Source organism: Heterocephalus glaber, unplaced genomic scaffold (genome assembly GCF_053883595.1).
Source record: "Heterocephalus glaber isolate CG9 unplaced genomic scaffold, H.glaber_assembly_v1.0 deba00001461, whole genome shotgun sequence".
In the NCBI taxonomy this organism is placed as follows: Eukaryota; Metazoa; Chordata; class Mammalia; order Rodentia; family Bathyergidae; genus Heterocephalus; species Heterocephalus glaber.
In genome coordinates this window covers 19940080-19962841 of record NW_028258308.1, presented here as the reverse complement: position 1 = coordinate 19962841, position 22762 = coordinate 19940080, and the positions used below count along the sequence as shown (strand labels likewise).

At 36.1% G+C, this 22762-nt stretch overlaps 1 protein-coding gene across 1 annotated transcript in view; it reads left to right on the top strand.

Moving 5' to 3' along the window:
- Positions 1-19897, top strand: part of Mtnr1a (melatonin receptor 1A) — a 35517-nt gene extending 15620 nt beyond the window's left edge. The window contains 1 exon segment of the mRNA XM_004853058.4: positions 19022-19897. Coding sequence (XP_004853115.2) covers positions 19022-19890 — 869 coding nt within the window. The 3' untranslated portion in view covers positions 19891-19897.
- The last annotated feature ends 2865 nt before the right edge of the window (positions 19898-22762 follow it).

Here is a 22762-nt window from a genome sequence, read left to right as displayed (position 1 = left end):
TCGAGGCTAGTTGGAGTTCTGTATGCCTCCCTTACCTGTATGTCAAGCTCTTTTCCCCTGCTTGGGAAGTTTCCTGCCATTACTTTTGTGAAGAGTCGTTTTTTGTCATCTGCACTGTCTCCTGTTTCTTTATTTACTCTAGTCAGTCTTATGTTATTCTTCTTTGCATCATCTAGCAGCTTCTAGATTGATTTCTCGTGGTCCTTTACTATTTTAAAGAAATTTTTCTTTTCCTGGTCACTAATTGCAATCCTGTCTTCTAGATCTGAATTTCTGTCCTCACATTGGCTCATTCTGCTGTGTAAACTTTCAATGGAGTTTTTAATCTCCTGGAAATCTGTGTGTATCTGTTTTATGGATTTCATTTCTTTCCTATGTTGGGATTCTGTCATGTTCCTCAGCTCCTGTATTTCTTTTAATCTGTGTCCTCTTTAGTTTTATTAATCATGTCTTGCACTATGGGCACAATCTCTGCTGTTATCTGGGAAATTATTTCTGATTTCATTTTTCCAGATCCTCTTTTGTGGCTAGTTCAGGGAGTCCAGCTGGTTGAGTATCAGATTGTTCCATCTTGTTTCCCTGTGTGGTTGCTTTAGGTGATCTGAAAATCTGGTTTTGAGATTTTCTTTAAGAAAACATGTGTCTTCTTATTTCAAAGGAGGTCCGCGGATGAAGGGAGGAGTGTGTGCTGTTGGTGCCCATGTGTCTCACCTCCTCAGCACTTGGATTGGCTCTGCTCCTTGGCACTGGGGGCAATTGTACGTTGTCCTTTAAGGCTCCTGGTAAGTGCTGGGGGCGGCTCTATTCCTAGGCACTGGGGCCAATTCTCCAAAAACTCTTGCCCATCTTTTGGTGAATGTTTGCACTTAAAGTATAAATGTATTATTGCATCCATGTTAAACCAATCTCAATGACTATATGAATTAGTTTTTTCAATCATATAATGTTACTTTTTGAAATGTATTTATGAATTTGTGTTTGAAACATTTTTTCAAGCTTCTGAAAATTAAAGCTGGAAACTGGTAGATTTGTACTTTCTGTCACACTTTTCATGGACAGCTTTTGGATGGATTTTCATCCTTTGTGAAGTAGAAAAAGAACTTGTCTTGTTTAAAATGTTTAATATTTTTTGTACTTATGTACATAAAGCAATTTGTAGTTTTCAAATCACTTTTCCATAATTTGTCTTATTCATATAACAACCTCCTCAGGCAGATATGAAAAATGAAACTCAAAATTCATAGATGATGATTGATATTTCTTATTCCAGAACACATCCATGCATGTACTTGAAAGAGAACAGGGATTAAGGACAGAAGATCCAAACTGTGCCTTTTATCTGCATATATTTATTTGCAGCATGTTCAGAGTCCAGTTACTCAAATCTTTCCATGCCCCAGTTTCTTCATTTTCTCACCTTACAGGATAAACCGGAAGATTAAATTAGAGTCTGCCCATCAATCTATTTATTCATCCATCCATACAACCATCCATTCACCCATCTACCTACCTACTCACCCATTATATTGAAGTTATAAAATACTATACTAATAGCATTATATTATTTCTATTATACATTCTTCGTTTAGTTCAATTTAGCTTGGTTTTATGTTTTAAATGTTCATTTTAAGGTTATTTTAAAAAATCAATTAGACAACATAAATTGGTAGAAACTGAAATCAGCCAGAAATTAAAGATCTAGGATCCAATGCTCATTTGTGACATTATATAAATAGTATACACATTCTCTAATATCTTAACTTTCCCTTTAATAATAACCACTATCTCTCCACACCAGATAGATCTGAGGTTCAGAGGCTGATTATTTTGTTATCCATTCTATTAGTTACTTTCCTGTTGCTGGGACAAGTTTCTAACACCCACAACTTAAAGGGGGAAAGATTTATTTGGCTTTCAGTTTCCAGAGGGTCCAGTCCAAAGCTAGCTGGCTCCAAGGAAGAAATGCATGGCCAAAAGGCATGGTAGAGGAAAGCTGCTCATCTCTTGGCACCTAGAAGTAGAGAGAGAAGGAGGTGCCAGGGATAAGAATATACCCTACACATACCCTCTCACCCACTTCCAACCAGGGTCAATCTCCTAACAGCATATTCAGCTTCTGAACGCATTCATAGAGGACTCCACTGATGAGTACGACACCCTCACAACCTTACAATCAGATCATCCTCCGACCCATGAGACTTTGAGGGAACAATAAAATCCATGGTGTTCCTTAACTAATTATCTCTATAAACTACAATAGCTTTCTTGAAAAATATGTTAGCTACCATTTAAAAAAGTTTCTGCCTTCCCTGTATTGTGTAGACTTAGAAAATGATGTCAAACTGATAAAGTCCATTCTTTCAGTCTGACAGATTTCTTGTTAGCACTGTGGCTATTTTCCTCCTGCAGCTCTCTCTGATATTTAAAATTATTGATTCAGAGCAGGTTTTTATGTTTAAGGGAATTATAGTGATTTTTTTTCCAGCACATGTTTAACTGCTGTTGAAAACATTGTGACATTTTTGTGTGTTTTGTGAATCCCAGAATCTCCTAGAAATCTTAGGGCAGTGGCTCCAGGCTCTTGGAAACATAATTGGATTTGAGTTTGGTCTCTAGTTCCTTCAGTTATTCATCATATGAGAAAGTATTCCTGGTGGAAAGTTTCAGTATTAAATTCATCATGGGTAAGATATAACTCATTTTTGTTAGACTTCAGAATCACTGTTCTGTTGGCAATTTTGAAAGTTAAACAAGAATAAAAATAATATTAGATTAAACCTCCTGCTATTTGTTTTTACTAAATTTGATGGTTCTACTTTTCAGAATACCTGCTTTGAAAAATATCTACCTTGGAATCCATTTTAAATCTCCATGGAGTCTCTGGAACTTGTTCCATTCATGTTTTCAAAATAATAACTAGAATATTTGAGGTGGATAGTACAATTTATACAGAGTGTCTTGAGTTTTCACCCTTTTTCTTAACTATTTTTAAGGTGCCTAGCTGACAGAAATACTCCATTTTCTAAAAGAGAAATTCACGTCCTCTCTTAGGCTTTTATATACTACCAAAAATGCAAGTAATAGATACTTTCTAAAAATGTGCTTATACACAGAACTCTGCATGATATCATCTATTCTCCAAAAAGATAGTTCTCAAAAAATCAGTTCCCCAACTTTCTCACCATTTGAATAGCTTGGCCAATCAAGTTGACCTGACACTTAAGGGTTCTCTGTGATATTTTAGTAGCTTTCAGTGAGATTTAATAATGCTGCAAATGAGAAATTAAGTTTCTGGATTTTCTGGATGAGGTGCTGGAAGACTTACCCTTCCACAGCATGGTACACTTTTGACAACCACACTGAAAGAATTAGTCTTAGAAGAAAGGGCAAGAAATGGAAGATATGTACTTGGTGCTAAATTCTATTCAAATTATGGGTAATTTGTGTTGTTGAGTTTATGGCTTAACAGGATGTCTAGAATGAGCAGTTTGGATGCCTATTGAATTGAATATTCATTTGAATAAATATTTATTGTATTTCTATGGTGTAAGATAATGGCCAATGATAAAAATTTATAATCGGTAATTAGTTACTTCCTCTTTTATGATTTTCTTAACATGTTTAAATGTACAAAACTCTTCTGATCGTGAAAGGGATGATGTGCTATCATTCTTCATGTGTTTATTCCTTTTAAATTATTTAAATACCATTTGGACATCTCCTATGGTATCATAGATGAAAGGCTTGGAACACAGTTCTGTGGCACTAGGTAACACTGCTCTAGTTAATTTGTTTTTATCATAAGATTGGTTTACATTTAAACTTTTTTACTTTTAAGAGTTTTCTTGTTAATTAAATATCATTTTTACCTTGTTACTAACTTTGCTTATACCTTTTAGCTTACCATTAATTGTTCCTTCCACTTGAAGTTTTTATTATACTTTTTTGCCCTTAACTTTTTTTTCCTTCCTTCCTTCCTTCCTTCCTTCCTTCCTTCTTCTCTCCCTCCCTCCTTTCTTTCTTTCCTTCCTTTTTTCCTTCCCTTCTTTGTTTTTTCCTTCTTTCCTTCTACCTTTCTACTTCAGCATGGACTATGTTCAGCTATTTTGTTTGTGTGTGTGTGTATGAGCATAACATCTAGTTTCAAAAACCTATGCCTTACTTTTCTACTTTAATTTTTTACTTTAGTGTAATAATAGCCAGGTGTGCATCTCAATACTTTCCCCTGAGGGATACAAAAAGCAATCTTTTTGTTTACCCACTTGGTACTGTAAATGCCAAGTTGTGTGAACCTTTGCAAAAGTATCAAACCAGGATTTTCACCCACATTATGCTCCCCCTAACAGGTTTTACATATGTTTACATCAGCATCACAGAGTATAATACACCCACACCATTCTAGAATATATATTTTTAAAGTTTCCTTTTGATTTTGCTGGTAGAAGTATTATAGACAGTTAAGTTAGTTGGATATATTGTAAGCAGTTAGACAGGGCAGGGCCACCCAGAGAGTCAATATAGAAGAAAATTGAGGCATATTTACTGAAGGCCAAAATTAAAAAATGAATAACTACTACACTCACATACTTCTCCTAGGGATGAACAGTAGTGATTGATATTCTAAATGGGTATCAGTCACTTTGGATGGGGACCAAAACCTCCCTAGCCCATTCCTTCTTGGAAATCTGTGTTTGTTCCATGTACCCTTGCTATGTGAGTTGCTTCTGCATTTGATCCTCATTTAATCAATTTTACCTAAGAGACTAGTTGTAATCTTATGGGTTAACCCTAGTTTTGTCCTTTCTCATATCCACCTTAGGATTTCCCAATAGATAAATATTATCTAAGGGACTATACTTTTAATCTTATTAGTTGACTATAGTTTTGTCCCACTTTAAACCCACCTCACCTCGTGGCTTTGCTCCAAACACTCTTGAGAAGCAATGTTGGCAGGCAACCCACCTTCTGGGTGTCCCCCTCCTGTCCCTCTCAGGCAGGAGCTCTCTTTCCCTCAATAAATATTCCCTACTCTTAATATCCATTGTTCCTAGAATTCATTCTTCAACTTTAGGGAACACAAACTCAGCATTTCAGATATTTAACAGGTTGAGAATTATAACATTTCCCTTATTTAGATTATTTAAAGTGCACATATCATACACCCTATATCAGAAGTAGCCAAAATCAGTACAATGGCACATGAAAAACTGAATTTGCAAGTTTTGGCGGAGGTAAAAAATGAATCATGAGATTACTCATGTATAGATGATGAAAATGGTCCATTTTGGTAAAATACATATTTTTATAAGAGAAGAGTGGTATGGGTGTATGATGATAACTTTGGCATTGACCATGTGAGCATAAGTTTCTGTGATACTTAAATGAAGCAAATATTGACTAACAAAGGAAATGCAGAACTACTTGATTCAGGTTATTGTAGTCAGTAAGCTAATCAGATATGTTGCAGGCAGTTAGGTAGTCAAGGAGTCAATACAGAAGACAATTGAGGCCTATCTACACAATACCAAGACTCAAAAAAAAATGCTATACTCACATACTAGAGATGAATAGCAGTTATTGATATTCTAAATTGACATCAATCACCTTAAGTGGGGGACCAAAATCTCTCTAGCCCATTTCCTTTCCGGAAACTCCTTGTTCATTCCATGTACGCTTGCTATGTGGCTTGTTTCCCCATTTAATCAATATTACCTGGTGACTGTACTTGTAATTTTATTGGTTGATTATGGTTTTGTCCCACCTTATGCCCACCTTGTGATTTTCCACTGGATCTTATTGGCTGACTGTAGTTTTGTCCCACTTTGTACCTGTCTCACCTCATGGCTTTGCTCCATAAAAGCCCCCTGAGAAACAGGGTCCCAGGAAATCCACTTCTAGGTGTCCCCACCCATCCCTCTCAGGTAGGAGTTGACCTTCCCTCCATAAATATTTCCTATTCTTAATCTCTGTTGTTCCTAGAATTCACTCTTCAATTTTAGAGAACATAAACTTGGCATTTCAGATATCTAGCAGGTTGAGAGTTACAGTATTTCCCTTGTTTGAATTATTTATATTATTTGGATTAATTGTTGCCCTATATCAAGATGACGAAGAAAACAGCAATGTGGGTGCATATTCGACTAGTTGAAATGTTGCAAAATGGTCACACAAGCAAATGGAACAATCCAATGTTAGAACTGAAAATATAGAGAGGACTTGACAGGGGTGAAACCTATTGGACAGAATACCAGCCCTGCTATTCAATGTTGGAAATTGTAACAGATGAAATGCTGCAAGATGTTGTGAAATACACAAAGGCTGAAATACAAATAAAACATTCTGTATTCACCAATAGCCATAATCAGAAACACATTTATTATGACACCTCACTAGCTGAACTGAAAGCATTCATAGGTCTGTTGTTCATAGCTAGGCTTTCTCATGGTAATCACAAGAATGTGAAGATTTTATGGAAAAGTGATGAGTGTGGGCTTGAGGTTTGCAGAATAGCAGTGACACTGAAGAGATTTGGTTTCCTTCAAAATTACCTGAGGTTTGATGACAAAACCACCTACCAAGAAAGAAAAAGAACCGATAATCTGGCTGCTACATGGTCATTGTTTGACACATTTGTGAGTAATTGTCAAGCAGTTTGCACACTATCTGAATACTATGATGACTATTGATGAACATCTCACAGCAATTCTTGGCTGCTGTAGCTTCAGGGAATACATGCCAAAAAACCCTTCAAAGTATGAAATAAAAATTTATGCCCTTGTAGATGTGAAGATTTATTATGATTTCAATTTAGAAGTTTATCCTAGCACTCAGCCACCAGATGCTTATTCATATAGTAATATACCGAATGACGCTGTAAACAGACTTGTTTCTCCTATCTCTCAAACTAATGAGAATGTGACATTTGACAATTGGTTTACCAGCTTCCAATTGATGTTGCATTTGCTAACAGAGGACAAGTTGACCAGTGTAGCAACTGTATGCAGGAAGAAAGCAAAAATTCCAAATGAAATGTTGCAATTTTATATAGAGAATTGTATAATATAATCTTTGGATTTCAGCAAGATTTACATTGGCCTTGGATATGACAAAGAAAAACAAACTGATACTGCTAATGTCAACATTGCATCATAATGGGAATATTGATGGGGAAACCTCAACAAAAGGAACCCTGAGATGGAAACTTTCTACAACAAAACCAAAAGCGGAGAAGATGTGGTTGATGAGCTATACAGCAACTATGATGTCACTCAAAACACAAAGCACTGGTCAGTGATTGTTTTTTACTCCATCCTAAACATGCATGACAGAAATAGTTTGATAGTTTACAAAGAAAATAACCAGTGCAAAATACCACAGAGAAATTTTCTTAGAGGATTCAGACTGGAACTCATAAGAGATCATTTAAAACAGAAGAAAAACAAAATGTTTCTGACCAGGGAACTACACAAAAAATTGTGGAGCACACTGGTGAACTGACAGGTGAGCAGGCAGGTGCAGCATTCCAAAGACCTACTATGACAACAGGAAAACTAAAAAGATGTTAACTCTGTCTTACAAGAAAGGACAGGAAAATAAAACATATGAGCTATTAGTGTAAGCGATACTTATATATGGAACATGCAATTTTCATGTGTGAAGATTGCCTTGGTTGTGACAATTGAAGCAAATATTATTTTTGCTGTACAGTTCTGTTGGTATTTTCATTGTAGTTCACATAGGTTTTTATTTCTGATGTTATCTTTTAGGTTTTGTAAGCAAGTAAATAGCTGATTTGAAAATGTTTGTATTTATTCTAAATACACAATACATATTAGGACTTTAATATTTTATTTTATTGATATTTTATATTTGTTAACTACATATTATATAATATAATAATAACCTCCTAACAAAACAGCAAGACAAGTGAGATGTCCAGCATGTCCTACAAAAGGCCAGGAAAGGAAAACACATGTGCTGTTAGTGTACACGATACATGTGTATAGAATGTGCTGTTGTCATGTGTTAAGATTCTTAGGTGTGATAATTGAAGTAAAGATTATTTTTTTTGTAGAGTGCCATTGGTATTTTTCATTATAGGTTTTTATTTCTGATTTTTTTTAGACTTTGTATGCCAAATACCAGTCAATGTTGAAAATTTTGATGTTTTTTTATAAACACTCAATAAACATTACAGATGTAATACTTTATTTTTCTGATTTTTTTCCTGTTAATCACTCATTTAATATAATAAAACTCATAAAATTAAAATTAATAATTCATAGGTAGAAATATTCTAAAGAGTAAATGTGATACGCTTTTATGACAAAAATGTGTTGTGCACAGTTAAAGATTGCTTTGTGTATATCATTTGTATAGGTAAATCATTCCTTATCTATGGAAAATAAGTCCTATCTGACTCATCTTTAAAAATATGTTCCCTCTAAAGAATGAAGCCTCTGAAACCAGATAGGCTGGAGTAAATAAATCCTGGCTTTGCCATGCAATGGATATGACTTTGGGCAAATTACTTGTTAGGTTTTCTCAATTGTTAATTTGGAACAAAATTAATGTTGTAAGGGTTAAATGGATTGCTGTACTTCAAGTTAATTATGATTTACATGCAACATTATAGCAAGCAGAATAACTTATTTATTTATTATTTATTTATTATTTTTAGTGTGAAACTAGGGTAGATGAATATATTTTTAAGTCAGAATACAATATTTAAACTTCCAGATCTTTAAGAAGTATGTGAATACATAAAAAATAGGGTCAAATTTTGAAATTTTAAAATTACTTCTATGAGATTATTATTTTATATTTTTTAATGTTAACTTTTTCTTCTTTTTCCTTTCATGATTTAGTTTTAACATATAAATAGAGAAATATTATTGTACCATTTGCAATATTATTATTATACAATACTGGGTGGCACAGTAGTATGATTGCACCATAGTGAGAATTTAAAAATTCAGACCCACAGTTTTGGCTCTCAGTCTCTTAGAGATAGACTAATGCAAATGGGGTTGGTTTTGTGTTGATTTCATATTGGAAGCATATTCTCATTAAAGCGAGGGTAAAAAGTTGGAAGAGTATTGCTAGGAAGCATTTAGAGTCTGTACCTTCTATCCAATATGGTTTGCTTGTTTCTGTAAGATAAGCATAGTAATTCTTTTTTCCCCCAAAAGCCAGTAACCTCCTTAGAAAACCACTCAACCCCATCTGTGAGCTGAAGGTCTATCTTTGGTTGCCTGGAAACAGAACCTGAGACAGAGGTTCCGCCCTCATCCTCTACTAGGAGTGCTCTCATGTGCCTGTGAAGAAGGCAGGTAGAGCAAGGGAAAGAGGAAGAATGGGATCTCTGGTAAAGTTTAGACTTGATCTGATTAAAAAGTTGGGGTGTCTAGGCATGAATCCAACTAGAGTTGCCATTGCTTGAAGCAGGGAAACTGACCTTTTCTGCCAGTATCAGTGATTGATCATAGAGAGCAATCTCTGGAGAAGAAGCACTTGGCACTCAGAAACTTTGGAGAAAAATGCACCAGCCTGTCAAAGGGATCCTGGGAAAGACATTGGCAGCATCTGCCACAGGGGCTATGAGGCAAGGAGAATGCACAAAAGTAGGCTGATAATTGAGCTTGTTTAGTAATGGGTTCTTATAGCCAATATTTTGAGGAACGCCTACAGAAACGAATTCTATTCAGGTTTCAGCATTGCCCAGATTCAGTTATTAAATTAAGAATAAGGTGGCTAGTGCTATAGAAAAACTGTTGGTAAAAAACTTAAAGATAAGGCCCAGACTCTGGACAGCATCAGACCAGGCAACACATTTCTCTGTAATTCACATAAAAGGAAAGCAGTGGAGAAGTATTTGTTCTGCTGCAAGTCAGTCTGAGGTTTCCAAAGTATGAATTTTTTTAAAAGCCGTAAAAATGACAGATAAAACATAAGAATCTGGCTGATTATAGGAAATTCCTATAAACTCTTCTTGCTAAGACTTTTCACTAGTTTAGAATGGAGTTGCTACAGTGCCTAGTGCTTTGCTTGGACCTTCTGATCATAGAAAATGTGGCTGCTGCTTCATTGCTGCCTTCTCCATCTTATACAAAATTCTTTGAGGATCATGCTAAAATATAACTATTCAATGAAGTAAATTCTGGCAAACACTTTGAGTTTAGCTAACTGGACACAATATAAATCCAATACAGTCCACTCATTGGCAATTTTGCATGGATCTATCTATCTATCTATCTATCTATCATCTATCTATCTCCATATATCCTTTTCTTCTATTTTATTTTTAAATTTTTAATTTTTCTATTAGTACATGTTTGCAATACGTAATGTTCACATTCCTTGCATGAAGTTGGTACACAGAGCATATTTTTAATTCCTTTTTGTCATCCATTTTCTCTTCTCTTCTACCCACTTTCTTCATTTCTTGGTCCCCTTTCTTCTTTTGTTTTTCTTTTGGTACCAGGGATTGAACACAGGACCTTGTGCTTGCAAGGCAGGCACGGTGCCACTGAGCTAAATCCCATCCCCCCTTTTCCCCTTTCCTCTTGAGAAAGACCTATCTCCCTACTTCTATTATGTATCTTTTATTTTGCTATTTATTTATAATTTGGGTACTCACATAAGAGAAACCACGTGATATTCAAGCTTATATGTCTGATTTATTTCACTTAACATTATGGTCTCAAGGTGGATTCGTTTTCCTACAAATAACTCAAATTTATCTTTAGTAGACTAGTACTACATTGTGTATAAATACTACATTGTCTTTACCCATTCATCTGTTAATAGACATATCTTTTAACTGTTGATAACTTGTAAATAAAAGAAATACCAAAATTTTGCTTCCATTTAACATAATCCAACTATCTCTTATTGAGTTGAAAACATAATAACTTTTTTCCCATTAAGTTTATTGGTAGATTTTAGGTATAAAATACAGTTACATTCATCATTGGGATCTTGTACCTTTACATGACTTATCTTGGCTCTTATTTTTCCGCATTCCCCTGTCCTCCCTTCCCTATTTACAAAGACTTTGTTTCCATTTTTTTCCTTTTCTCCTATTTTTCTTTTCCCTTCTTTCCTTTCCCCTACCCTCCCACTTCCCCTACTCCTCTAGACCCTTTTGTTCCTATTATACAAAATCAATTATACATTTTGATCTGTATTTACACTTTTAGTTTTTCACACCAGAGAAACTATTTGGTATTTATACATGTGTGTCCTATTTATTTCACTTAAGAGTATGGCGTCAGTGTGCATCCACTTAGCTATAAATGTCTCTAGTTTCTCATTCTTTATAGCACTACTGAGTGGAGTACTGAGTAGTACTCCATTTTATAAAAAAACCCAAATCTTCTTTATCCAGTCTCCAGTTGATGGGCAGTTGGGCTGTTTCCAAGTTTTAGCTATTACAAACTGTGCTGCTATAAACATGGTGAGCATATATCACTGTGGTATGATTCTTTTAATTCTTTTGGGAAGATACCCAACAGAGGAATACCTGGGTCAAATGAGACTTCTAATCTTCCAAGTTCAATCCCCCCCCGGTACCAAAAAAAAAAAAGTTCTAATCCTATTTCTTTGAGGTATCTCCATATTGACTTCCACAGGGGTTGGACCAGTTTGCACTCCATCAACAACGAAGAAATGTTCCTTTCTTCCACAACCCCACCAGCATTTGTTATTGGTTGATTTCTTGATAGTAGCCATTCTTTTGGGGTGAGGTGAAATCTCAGTGTTGTTTTCATCTGCATCTCTTGAACGACCAGTGAGGTTGAACATTTTTTCAGATGTTTATTTGCTGCTTCTACTTTTTTGTCTGAGTAATGTCTGTTCATTTCAGATGCCCATTTTTGAATTGAATCTTTATATTTGGGGGGTCTAATTTTTTTAGTTATTTATATATTCTAGATAGCAGACCATTGAGGAACATCTGGTAACATTTTTTTCCCACATTGTGGATTGTCTCTTAGCTCTGTTGGTGGTTTCTCTTGCAGTGCAGAAGCTTTTTAAAAAGATCAGATCCCACTTGTTAATTGTTTGTGCTAGTTCCCATGCTACTGAGGATTTGTTTATAAAATCTTTTCCTATGCCAATGTCTTTAAGAGTTCTACCTAACTTATCTTCCAGAAAGTTTAGTGTTTTTCTTTTAATATTTAGATCTTTAATCCACTTTGATTTTAGTTTAGTGCATGGTGAAAGATACAGGTCTAGTTTTAATCATTAGAAAGTCGAAACCCAGTTTTTCCAACAACATTTATTAAAGAGGCTATCTTTCCTCCGGTGAGGATGGTTGGCTCCTTTGTCAAAAATGAGGTAGCTGAATATGTCTGAAGTTGTTTCTGCATCTTCTAATCTATTCCACTGATCCTCAGGTCTGTTTCTTTGCCAGTACCATGCTGTTTTTATAACAGTGGCTTTGTAGTATAGTTTTAAGTTGGGGATTGTGATAACCCCTGCCATGTCTCTGTTGCCTAGAATTGCTTTTGCTATCCTAGGTCTCTTATGGTTCCAAATGAATTTTTGGATTGTTTTCTTTAGTTCTGTGAAATATACTGTTGGGATTTCAATAGGGATTGCATTGAATCTGTTTTGGAAGTATGTCCATTTTCACTATATTGGTTCTTCCTACCCAAGAATAAGGTATGTCTTTTCATTTTCTTATATCCTCTTCGATCTCTTTTCTCAGAGTGTTGTAGTTCTCAATGTAGAGGTCTTTTGCTTCCTTTGTTAGATTGATTCCCAGATACTTCATTTTTTTGGATGCTATTGTGAAAGGGACTTTGTCCCTAATTTCATAATAACTCTTGTTGCCAAAGAATGCAGTCCCTTTATCCACCTTGGCATGATTTTCAGTATTTTCTAGCTGAATCACATTCCCTACTTATCCTATAATTTATTTACTGAGATAAAGGGTTCACTTCTGACACATATTAGATGACAGGAGAACCACAGAGGGAAAGAAACAAAAGATGATTAATATGAGTATTATTCACAACTTATTCATAGTAAAGAAGAAATATTCATAATTATTTTCATCCCCTCCCCACCTCTGCACTTGTCACATGATCATAATGGGCATATAATTACCTTCTCCATTCCTACTCCCTCTGTCTTCTATTTATTCTGGGTTGCTGCCTGTTCACGTAGCTCAAACCTTAATTCCTGAATCTTTTGGACATTTATATTTCTCCCTGTGTTGAGTTGAGTTTTCTATTGGCTTTAATAACAGGACATGGGATTATTGAGATACTACAGGGATTTATTTTATTCAAGACATACCTATCCTTGCTCCTATTCAGTAATAACAACTTGATTTCTGTTAATCACAACAGTCAGCACAGTAACCACCTTCTTTTTCTATTGATTCACTGCTGTGATGCACTCAAAGAAGCCAGGTGGCAGTACCAACTTCCAGTTTAATGAAACCATTGGCATGTCTCCTGGTGGAGGCATTTCTTCCTTGGAACTAAAATGTTGGACTGAAAGAACCTAAAGTTGCAAGGACAGGGGACAGAAAGCAAATATTTTGCTAAGATATCACTAGTGTACTTGTGAAAGGAAAAAACTACCACTTCCACCTTTCATTTTCTGATCTGTGAATCCTAGCAATGGGATAAACAACACTGTCTGTTAATCAGTGGTTTAAATACATACCGCATCTTGAAGGAAGTCCCACAGACTTACTCAGCTGCTTCTGCTACTGAACCTTTAAATCCCAATCTCTCAGCCAGCTGTTCTGAGATGGGAAACATGGTAAGTCAAGTAAATCCCAAACGCATAGTCTCATTGTTATATCCCATTTGTTATAACATGAATTCCTTAGTTAGAAGAAGTGCTGTGAAAAATATGATCATGGCAGAAAAGGCGTCCTGTAAGTACATGAATGTTATGTTGGTAGAAAAATGGGGGGTATTAAAGGCTTAAAAAGACAAATCCATGCCTAGAGAATGTTTCTAGTCCAGTCAGAACAAAATACTTCTGCTTTTGATGATGAAGGTGGTTTTGTGTCACCCTGCCACCAGCATGGTGATTGGCTGATTTCCCTGGGGAATGGTGCTATATTGGTGTTGGTCTCACTGTTGGCAGTTTGAGTATTCAGCAGTGTAGTAGTGGCTATGGCCAGATCAGTTTTCATGAGTACTAATCTATGTTACTGAGCCCATGAACATAGGTTTCTTTGCTGCTGTGATAAATTGTGAGCTTATTGGTCAAGGCCAGTCATGGCTAAGGAAACATTAAGTGATGTCCACAAGTTGCATCATAGAGTTCCTCTTCTCCTGAGCTTGCTTTTTGGTGAATGTTCAAATGGTATCTAAATATCTTCACATCAAATCACATCCTGACATGCCTGTATACCTACATCTTCTCCAGACCTCTGTGCCACCAGTTTTCTAATCATGGCCCTTCCAATTCCTTGACCATTTGGTTCTATTACTAGTTATCGCCCAGGATCAATGGAGATCTATTTCTGGAGCCATCTCTCATTCCAAGAAAAATGAGCAACCAGTCTCAAGTTTTTTTTGGAGGATTGATTAAAGTTCTGTTAACTGGGAGAATTTTCCTTTACTTTTGTCCTTCAGGGCCCCTCTGGATTGGATTTGCAGTGCTGCAATTATCCAGTTGCAGGTAATGCCAGTATTCAGTGAAATATCATCTATAAACAGTGCCAGAACTACTTTCATTCTTAGCCGGTCAAAGGAAAATCCCTGTGAGGCCATAGGTATATATTTAGAGAATGGGAACATTGTGGTAGGAATATGATGCACGGTCATCTGTCCACCTATTTGTGCCTTTAGGACCTGCTTGAGCCAGATCTTATATGTATATTTGATGTTGAAACCTTTGCTTTGGTGGATCAACCAACACCTAATCCATGAGGGACCTTTGAGACCACATCATCACCTGATGGTTCATGGTCAAGTATTCAGACTCTACTGAGGCTGAATAGCAAGACAAGTCTTTCCCAAAAGGAGCATGATTATCTGCAGAGGATAACACAGATTGGCTGCAAAATCCTAAGGTTTTGTGTTATAAATCAACTCTCTGTGCCTGCTACTGTCTTGTTACAGCTTCCCAAGCTACCACGAGTAATTCAGGCACCATTGGTGTCTTAGTCTGTTCCTATTGCTATAATAAAATACCTTAGACTGATAATAGAATAATAGAAATTTATTTCTCACAGTTTTGAAGGCTGAGAAGTCCAAGATCAAGACAGTGGAGATTTGGTTTTTGGTGAGGGTTGCTTTCTACTTCCAGGATGGTGCCTTCTAGCTACATCCTTTGGTGGGTCTAGAGGGCTAAGATGGAAGGGGTAGAAGAGATAAAAACCCCCTTGTACCCCTTAGAAGGTCACTAATCCCATTCATGAATACTCCACACTCATGACTTAATCAACTATTCGTCTATTCAAACATTTACCTTTCATGGCCATTTTGACTCTGGGGAAGAGCCAAAAGTTGCACAATGCTAGATCTGGTGAATAGGGTTGGTGAAGACACATTGTATTGTTTTTATTTGACAGAAATTACCATCAATGTAAACTGCTCCAGAAAGTGGCAAGAATGATGGAATAAATGTGTTGGAAGATAGAGGGAGTGTTTTGAGAGGATTAATGACAATGTCTTTTATTGTAATAATTTTTTTTTTTGGTACTGGGGATCGAACTCTGGACCTTGTGCTTGGGAGGCAGGCTGCAGAACCACTGAGCTAAATCCTCGGCTGTATTGTAATAATTTTTAAAAAATGTAAACATTCAGTGTAGGTTTTTAAAAAAAATCACACCTCATAGTATGTCAGAATGATATATTTAGTGCTAAGAAGGGCAATGCAGCAAGTTTTTCTTTACCATGGAAGTTGGTACAGATAAGTAACTTTTACCACTGCAGGTCATGAACTATCAGTGCCCCCTTAGCTCCTCGATATATGATTTTTAATACTTTAAATCCAACCCTTACAGAACCAATTTCAGATAAACAGAAACAAAACAGAGATACAATCCTAAGGGTTCTTCGTCCACTTTCACCATCAGAGTCTGCATGAGTTAGGGTTCCAGCAGCCTGAGGAGCAAAATCTCTAGAGCAGTTGAGGGAGCAGCTGAATCAGTTCATGCTTCTGTATCTGGAGCTAATACCCCAAATCCAACAGAAAGGCAATTGAGATGGAAAGACAGATGTTAAGAGGGGACCCAAGGGACAGCAGAACCATGGAGGGTTGCTGAAACCCAGGAGGATGAGCTGAATTACCCCTCATGGATCAGTCTCCCTACATATTGAAGCCGCATGGAGATCAGCAGGAGCTGGAGAAGTTGTGGGCACACTGCTGTCTCTCACCAGCACTGCGCACCACTGTGTCAGAGCCTGCAGTGGCCCCTGGGACTTTATATGGACTTTCTGAGCATAGAAATATTTTTGATGCTTCTTCTTTTTCATCTTTTAAATCCCATGCACATTGTCACTTGTCTGGGACTATGAAAGGAAATATCTTTTCAGCCTGGCAAAGTTGACCAAACATAAATCTGCTATACATTTTAACTTTATACCCCACACTGTTTGTGGTGGTGGTGGTGTGGAGAGACCTAGAGAGAGGTGCAGCCCTTGTATGTACTTGGGCTGTGGGGAAATGGTAGAAGGTGGAGAGATAATTGTAGTAAATTAAAAAAAAAAAGAAAGGCAATGAAAGCAATGCTGCTTTGGCCATTCCTAGAGGGAAGTCATAAGATTAGTTCTGAGGGAGGCAGTTTAGAAAGGCAACTTTGGAGTTGTCCATTAATTTATATATATATACATTTATATTTATGCTATATTTCCATTATATGTCCATTAATTTATTTATATATATATTTATATATATTTATTTATTCTATATTTCACTTCTAATTTCAAGTTTTATTCACCACAATGAATATGTACTCTGCATTTATAATTGATATCTTTAGTCACTGTGAGGCTATTTCAAGTTTCTTCTTGTTGTTAGTATAGTGACTTCTAAGTGGCTTCCCTTTCCTCATCATTACTTTACAATTTTTCAGTTTTAATATACTTTTTTTGGAATGGTGCCTTGAGGTACTTAGCCAGGCCTGGCCATTGGACCTCATTTTGAACCCACATATCTGAGTACAGGAGCTTCCTTAGGGAAGAACTCTGAGAAAAACTAACAAATAAATGGCTGTGTACACTCTGGACTCTTTCATTAACTATTTTATGACTTAATTCCATTTAACTCCATTTTTGTACTTTCTTCATCTCTAAAAAGTAGGAATTATACCATTATTAATAGTGTGCCTCTCAAGCTTAACATTGTATGGTTCTATTATTCCTCCACAATAGGGACTGGCAGTAATTCAGCAGAGAAGAAACTGCTGGCCATAGATAGAAATTATTTTAAATGTCAGGTTACATTATTATGCTGGATGCATAGAGTCTTTGATATCTGTATAAATGGATAGGTTTTTAATCTATTACAGAGCTGAGAATGGAGTATGTGACCTTCTAATGTGATAATTATGACTAAATTATTTAATTACTCTTACCTGGTAGAGTTGTCAAGTGAAAAATAAAAGAAAGAAATCCCCTTCCTCCTTGTCCCACTCACACAACACACATGAGCAGGTGTGATAACGCTTCACGTGGAGCTACCTGATAGCCATATCTCAGGCTTAGTATTTTTTTCTAACCATTTGTAAAATGAGATTACTTCAAAGAAAATTAAGCTGATGACTTAATTAGTGTAATTACTTGAGCAGTAATAAAGCATACTTGGTATAAAATAAATGAAGCACAGGATTAAAACTATAGGGAAAAAATTCATGCCGTCATTTGTGATTTTATTTTTAAACTCTTTAAAAATTAATATATATTAAGCATGACATTCTGGGTAAAAGGAATCTGTTTGTATGCATGACACTCTGAGTAAAAGGAATCTGTTTCTGTGACTTTTTAATCTGTAGCTGTATTTCATATGTTGCTCATATTTTTAAAGTATTAAATATTTTGAGTTAAAATGTATTGAATATGCTAATTTAAGAATTTAAATATTTGATTGATAATTATTCATTTCAAAATTAATTTTCCATTGCAATTTTAATTTAAACAATCATAACCAATTTTTTAAAAATTTGTTTTTATGACAAATTCTCTGAAATTCTTAAATGGCATAAACTTTTTCTTCTTATATCAAGACTGCCATTTCACTTAATTTTTGCAAAAATTTTCTGGGGAAATAAAATTGATGAAATAGGAACTTCAAGTGAAGTATGTGACCCAGAGTAATCTGATAAAGTGAGTCTTATACAGTTCACCTATGACGGTTCGCGACATGGGGTGTTCCTAAGTCGGAGACTTACTTATTTAGGGTTTAACTATCTTTTCTTTTGGTTTGGTTGAGGGAATTGTAGAATATGAACAACATCCATGTGACACTGGACATTGTATACAGTATGTGACAGAGTGCCTCATTTAATGCTCACTATAAACTGATGAGAAAGATACTATCATTATTTCCATCTCATAGGAGAGGAAACTGAGGCTTGGCAAGGTGAAGCAACTTGCTTTAGTTACATGGCTAGTAAAGAAGAAAACCACCGTTCTAATCCAGACAGCTGACAATAGAGCCCTTTTTCTTACAGGTAACTCTTTGCGAAATGATATGACGTGTGATTTCTCAGGTAATGTAGAAGATTCCAAAAGAAAAGGCATAATACAAATATGATAAACTTGGGCTTTTCATTAAAGAAGAGAAACTAATTTGAAAGACAATAATTTTGGATATGAAACACACCTTGTTCTGGGATGCATAAATTTATGAAGAATGGACTTGACAAGGGCAACAGTGGGCTTACTTGGTGAAAATGGCCTCCAGTTCATTTATAACGAGGTAGTACTGTAATGTCAAGGCATTCAAGCTGTGGGGGCAATTCCTTCTTTAATAACTGAGAAAAAACACAATGGAATTCATGCAATATTGGTGTTAACATATTTTGCAAATCTTTCTGTTTTAGGAAATATGTTTGTGGTGAGCCTAGCAGTTGCAGACCTGGTGGTGGCCGTTTATCCATACCCCTTGGTGCTGACCTCTATATTTAACAATGGATGGAACCTGGGATATCTGCATTGTCAGATTAGTGCCTTCCTGATGGGCTTGAGTGTCATTTCCTCCGTATTCAATATCACTGGGATCGCTATTAACCGCTACTGCTACATCTGCCACAGTCTCAAGTATGACAAGCTGTACAGTGACAAGAATTCGCTCTGCTACGTGTTCCTGATATGGATATTGACACTTGTGGCAATTATGCCCAACTTGTGAATTGGAACGCTCCAGTATGATCCACGGATCTATTCCTGTACATTTTCACAATCTGTGAGCTCAGCATATACAATAGCTGTGGTAGTTTTCCATCTTGTAGTCCCTATGATCATAGTCATTTTCTGTTACCTTAGAATATGGATCCTGGTCCTACAGGTCAGACAGAAGGTGAAACCTGAAAACAAACCTAAACTGAAACCACAGGACTTCAGGAATTTTGTCACCATGTTTGTGGTTTTTGTACTTTTTGCCATTTGCTGGGCTCCTCTGAACTTCATTGGTCTCATTGTAGCCTCAGACCCTGCCAGCATGGTGCCCAGGATCCCAGAGTGGCTCTTTGTGGCTAGTTACTATATGGCTTATTTCAACAGCTGCCTCAATGCAATTATATATGGACTACTGAACCAAAATTTCAGAAAGGAATACAGAAGAATTATAGTGTCACTATGTACAGCCAAGATATTCTTTGTGGATAGTTCTAATGATGTAGAAGATAAGATTAAAAGTAAACCTTCTCCATTAATAACCAATAATAATCTAATAAAGGTGGAGTCTGTTTAGAAAAAAAGTATTATTAATAGTTACCTGTATTGCTCAAGGTCTGGTTCATTATCATGTCTGTTTTCCTTCTTATGCCTAGAAAACAGAGTAGTTGAAAAACTTCAAGCTCTTCAGGAGTTGCCTCTGTAGTTTCTGAGCTAGTGTGCTGTCTGTTGTGAGTAAGTCTAATTTTGCTTATCAAGAGAAATAAAAAAACATATGAGAGTCATATGTTACCTGAAGATGTGCTTCAGGGGTAGGGGGTAAAAGTAGCACAATGAATGCCTTTAAGTGGAGAAAGTGTGTGAAAACTTTTATCATAAGTGAGTTACAACAAAGCAGTAAAGTCACTCTTCCTTTTCTGTGGATTCCTCATCCTTGAATTCAACCAACCACAGATAAAAAATATTAGAGGAAAAACATCTGTATTGAACATGTACAGACTCTTTTCTTGTCACTGTTCCCTAAACAATGCAGTACAAAAACTATTTACATAACATGAACATGGTAGTAGGCATTGTAAGAAATTTAGTGATGACTTAGCGTTATGTGGAGATACTTCACCATTTTATATAAAAGATTTAAGCCTCTACAGATTTTCATATCCTTGGGCCATTCTGGAATCATCCTCTCACAGACAGTGGGGAACAACTGCAATTGCCACCCCCCCTTTTAAAAACATTTGTAGTATAAAAAGAATAGAGCAGTAAACGGAACAAAAAGGAAAGTGAGAGGAGCGACTCTTGTTACAGAATGAAAAGCTGAGAATAAATCAGTGAGTGATTCAACAATAGCTACCACCACCACCACCATCACACACTCTTCAGTTGGCACTATAGCATTGGGCAACTATAGTCATAATCTCTATTACATCTAAGATTATATTATAATCACTACATTCAACCACACAGTCAACCAGATGAAGAACTATTACAGAGTCCTTAGAGCTCTTATTCAGATGTTAATTACCATCATATTTAAAGAAAAAGCTACATCTAAAATTTTATTTGACTAGTAGATTCAGCTGTCTGCTTGTCTCTGTGACAAATACTTGTATAAAAAACTTAAGAGAGAAGTTTATATCATTTTGGCACATGATTTCAAAATGATCAGTCCATGGTTAGTTGGCTCCAAAGTAGAAAGATCATGGTGGAAGGGCGGGGCAGTGGAAACCTGCTCAACCCATGGCAGCCAAGAAACAGAGTGAGATCAAGAAAGCCAGAAAGAGAAGAAGGGGCTGAGGATAGGACACACCTATAGTGACCCCTTTCCTCCAACTAACTGGGCCTCACTTTGTAATAGCACATTCAGGTATAAACTCATCAGTGGCCTCATGCTCCAATTAATTTTCCAAAAGTTCCACTTCTCACCACATGAATCTTCTGAGAAATACTTTAGATCAAACCATATCATAGATATTTGGCTTATTATTTTGCTTTCCTGACCAACTATTTTGAAATGACCTTTGTATAGTCATTAAATTGCTTAATCAGTTCAGTCAAAAATAAGGGTCAAGGAGTTAGAGACCTTATTTTTTAAAATGAATTTTATTGGTACATTTTAGGTATACAATACAATGATATTCATCGTTGGAAATTTGCACTTTTACATAATCTCTCTTGGTTCTTATTTTTGCCCCACTCCACTGCCCTCCCTTCAAACAACCATCCCTCCCTATTTACAAAATTTTGTTTCCATTTTTTCATATTAATTCCATTCCCTTCTTTTCTCTCCCCTATCCTGTACCCTTCCCCTTTGCCCACTTCCCCTTCCCCTTCCCTTTCCCCTTTGTCCCTTTTCTTCCTATTTCACATTATCTACTATACCTTTTAGTACTTATTTACAGTTTCAGTTTCTCACACTAGAGCAACTATTTGGTATTTACACATGTAGGTCCTATTTATTTCACTTAAGAGAATGGCCTCAATGTGCATCCACTTAGCTATAAAGGTCTCTAGTTTCTCATTCTTTATGGCTGAGTAGTACTACATTTTATTAAAAACCCACAATTTAATTATCCAGTCTCCAGTTGATGGGCAATTGGGCTGCTTCTAAGTTTTAGCTATTACAAATTGTGCTTCTATGAACATGGGTGTACATATCTCACTGTGGTATGATTCTTTTAATTCTTTGGGGAAGATACCCAGTAGGAGAAGAGCTGGGTCAAATGGGACTTCCAGTCCTAGTTCTTTGAGGTATCTCCATACTGATTTCCACAGTGGATGCACCTGTCTTCCCACTAGCAGTGGAGCAGGGTTCCTCTTTCTCCACAGCCCCGCCAGCATTTGTTATTGGTTGATTTCATGATAGCAGCCATTCTTTCTGGGTTGAGGTGGAATCTCAGCATTGTTTTCATTTGCATGTCTCAAATGACCAGTGATGTTGAACATTTTTTCATATATTTATTTATTATTTCTACATCTTTGTCTGAGAGATGACTGTAAATTTCAGATGCCCATTTTTAGATTGGGTCTTTAAATTTGGGAGGTCTGATTTTTTAAAGTTCTTTATAGATTCTAGATAGTAGGCCTTTGTCTGAGGAACAGCAGGTGAAAATTTTTTCCCATATTGTGGGTGGTCTCTTCACACTGTTGGTGGTTTCTCTTGCTGTGAAGAAACTTTTTAATAAGAAGAGATCCCACTTGTTGATTGTTTGTGCTAGTTCATGGGCAACTGAGATTTTGTTCATAAAATCTTTTCCTATACCAATGTCTTCAAGAGTTCTACCTAACCTCTCTTCCAAATGGTTCAACATTTCTGTTTTGATATTTAGATATTTAATCCACTTTGATTTTTAGTTTATTGCATGGTGAGAGATATAAGTCTAGTTCTAATCTTTGGCAAGTTGAAATGCAGTTTTTGCAGCACCATTTATTAAAGAGGCTATCTTTCA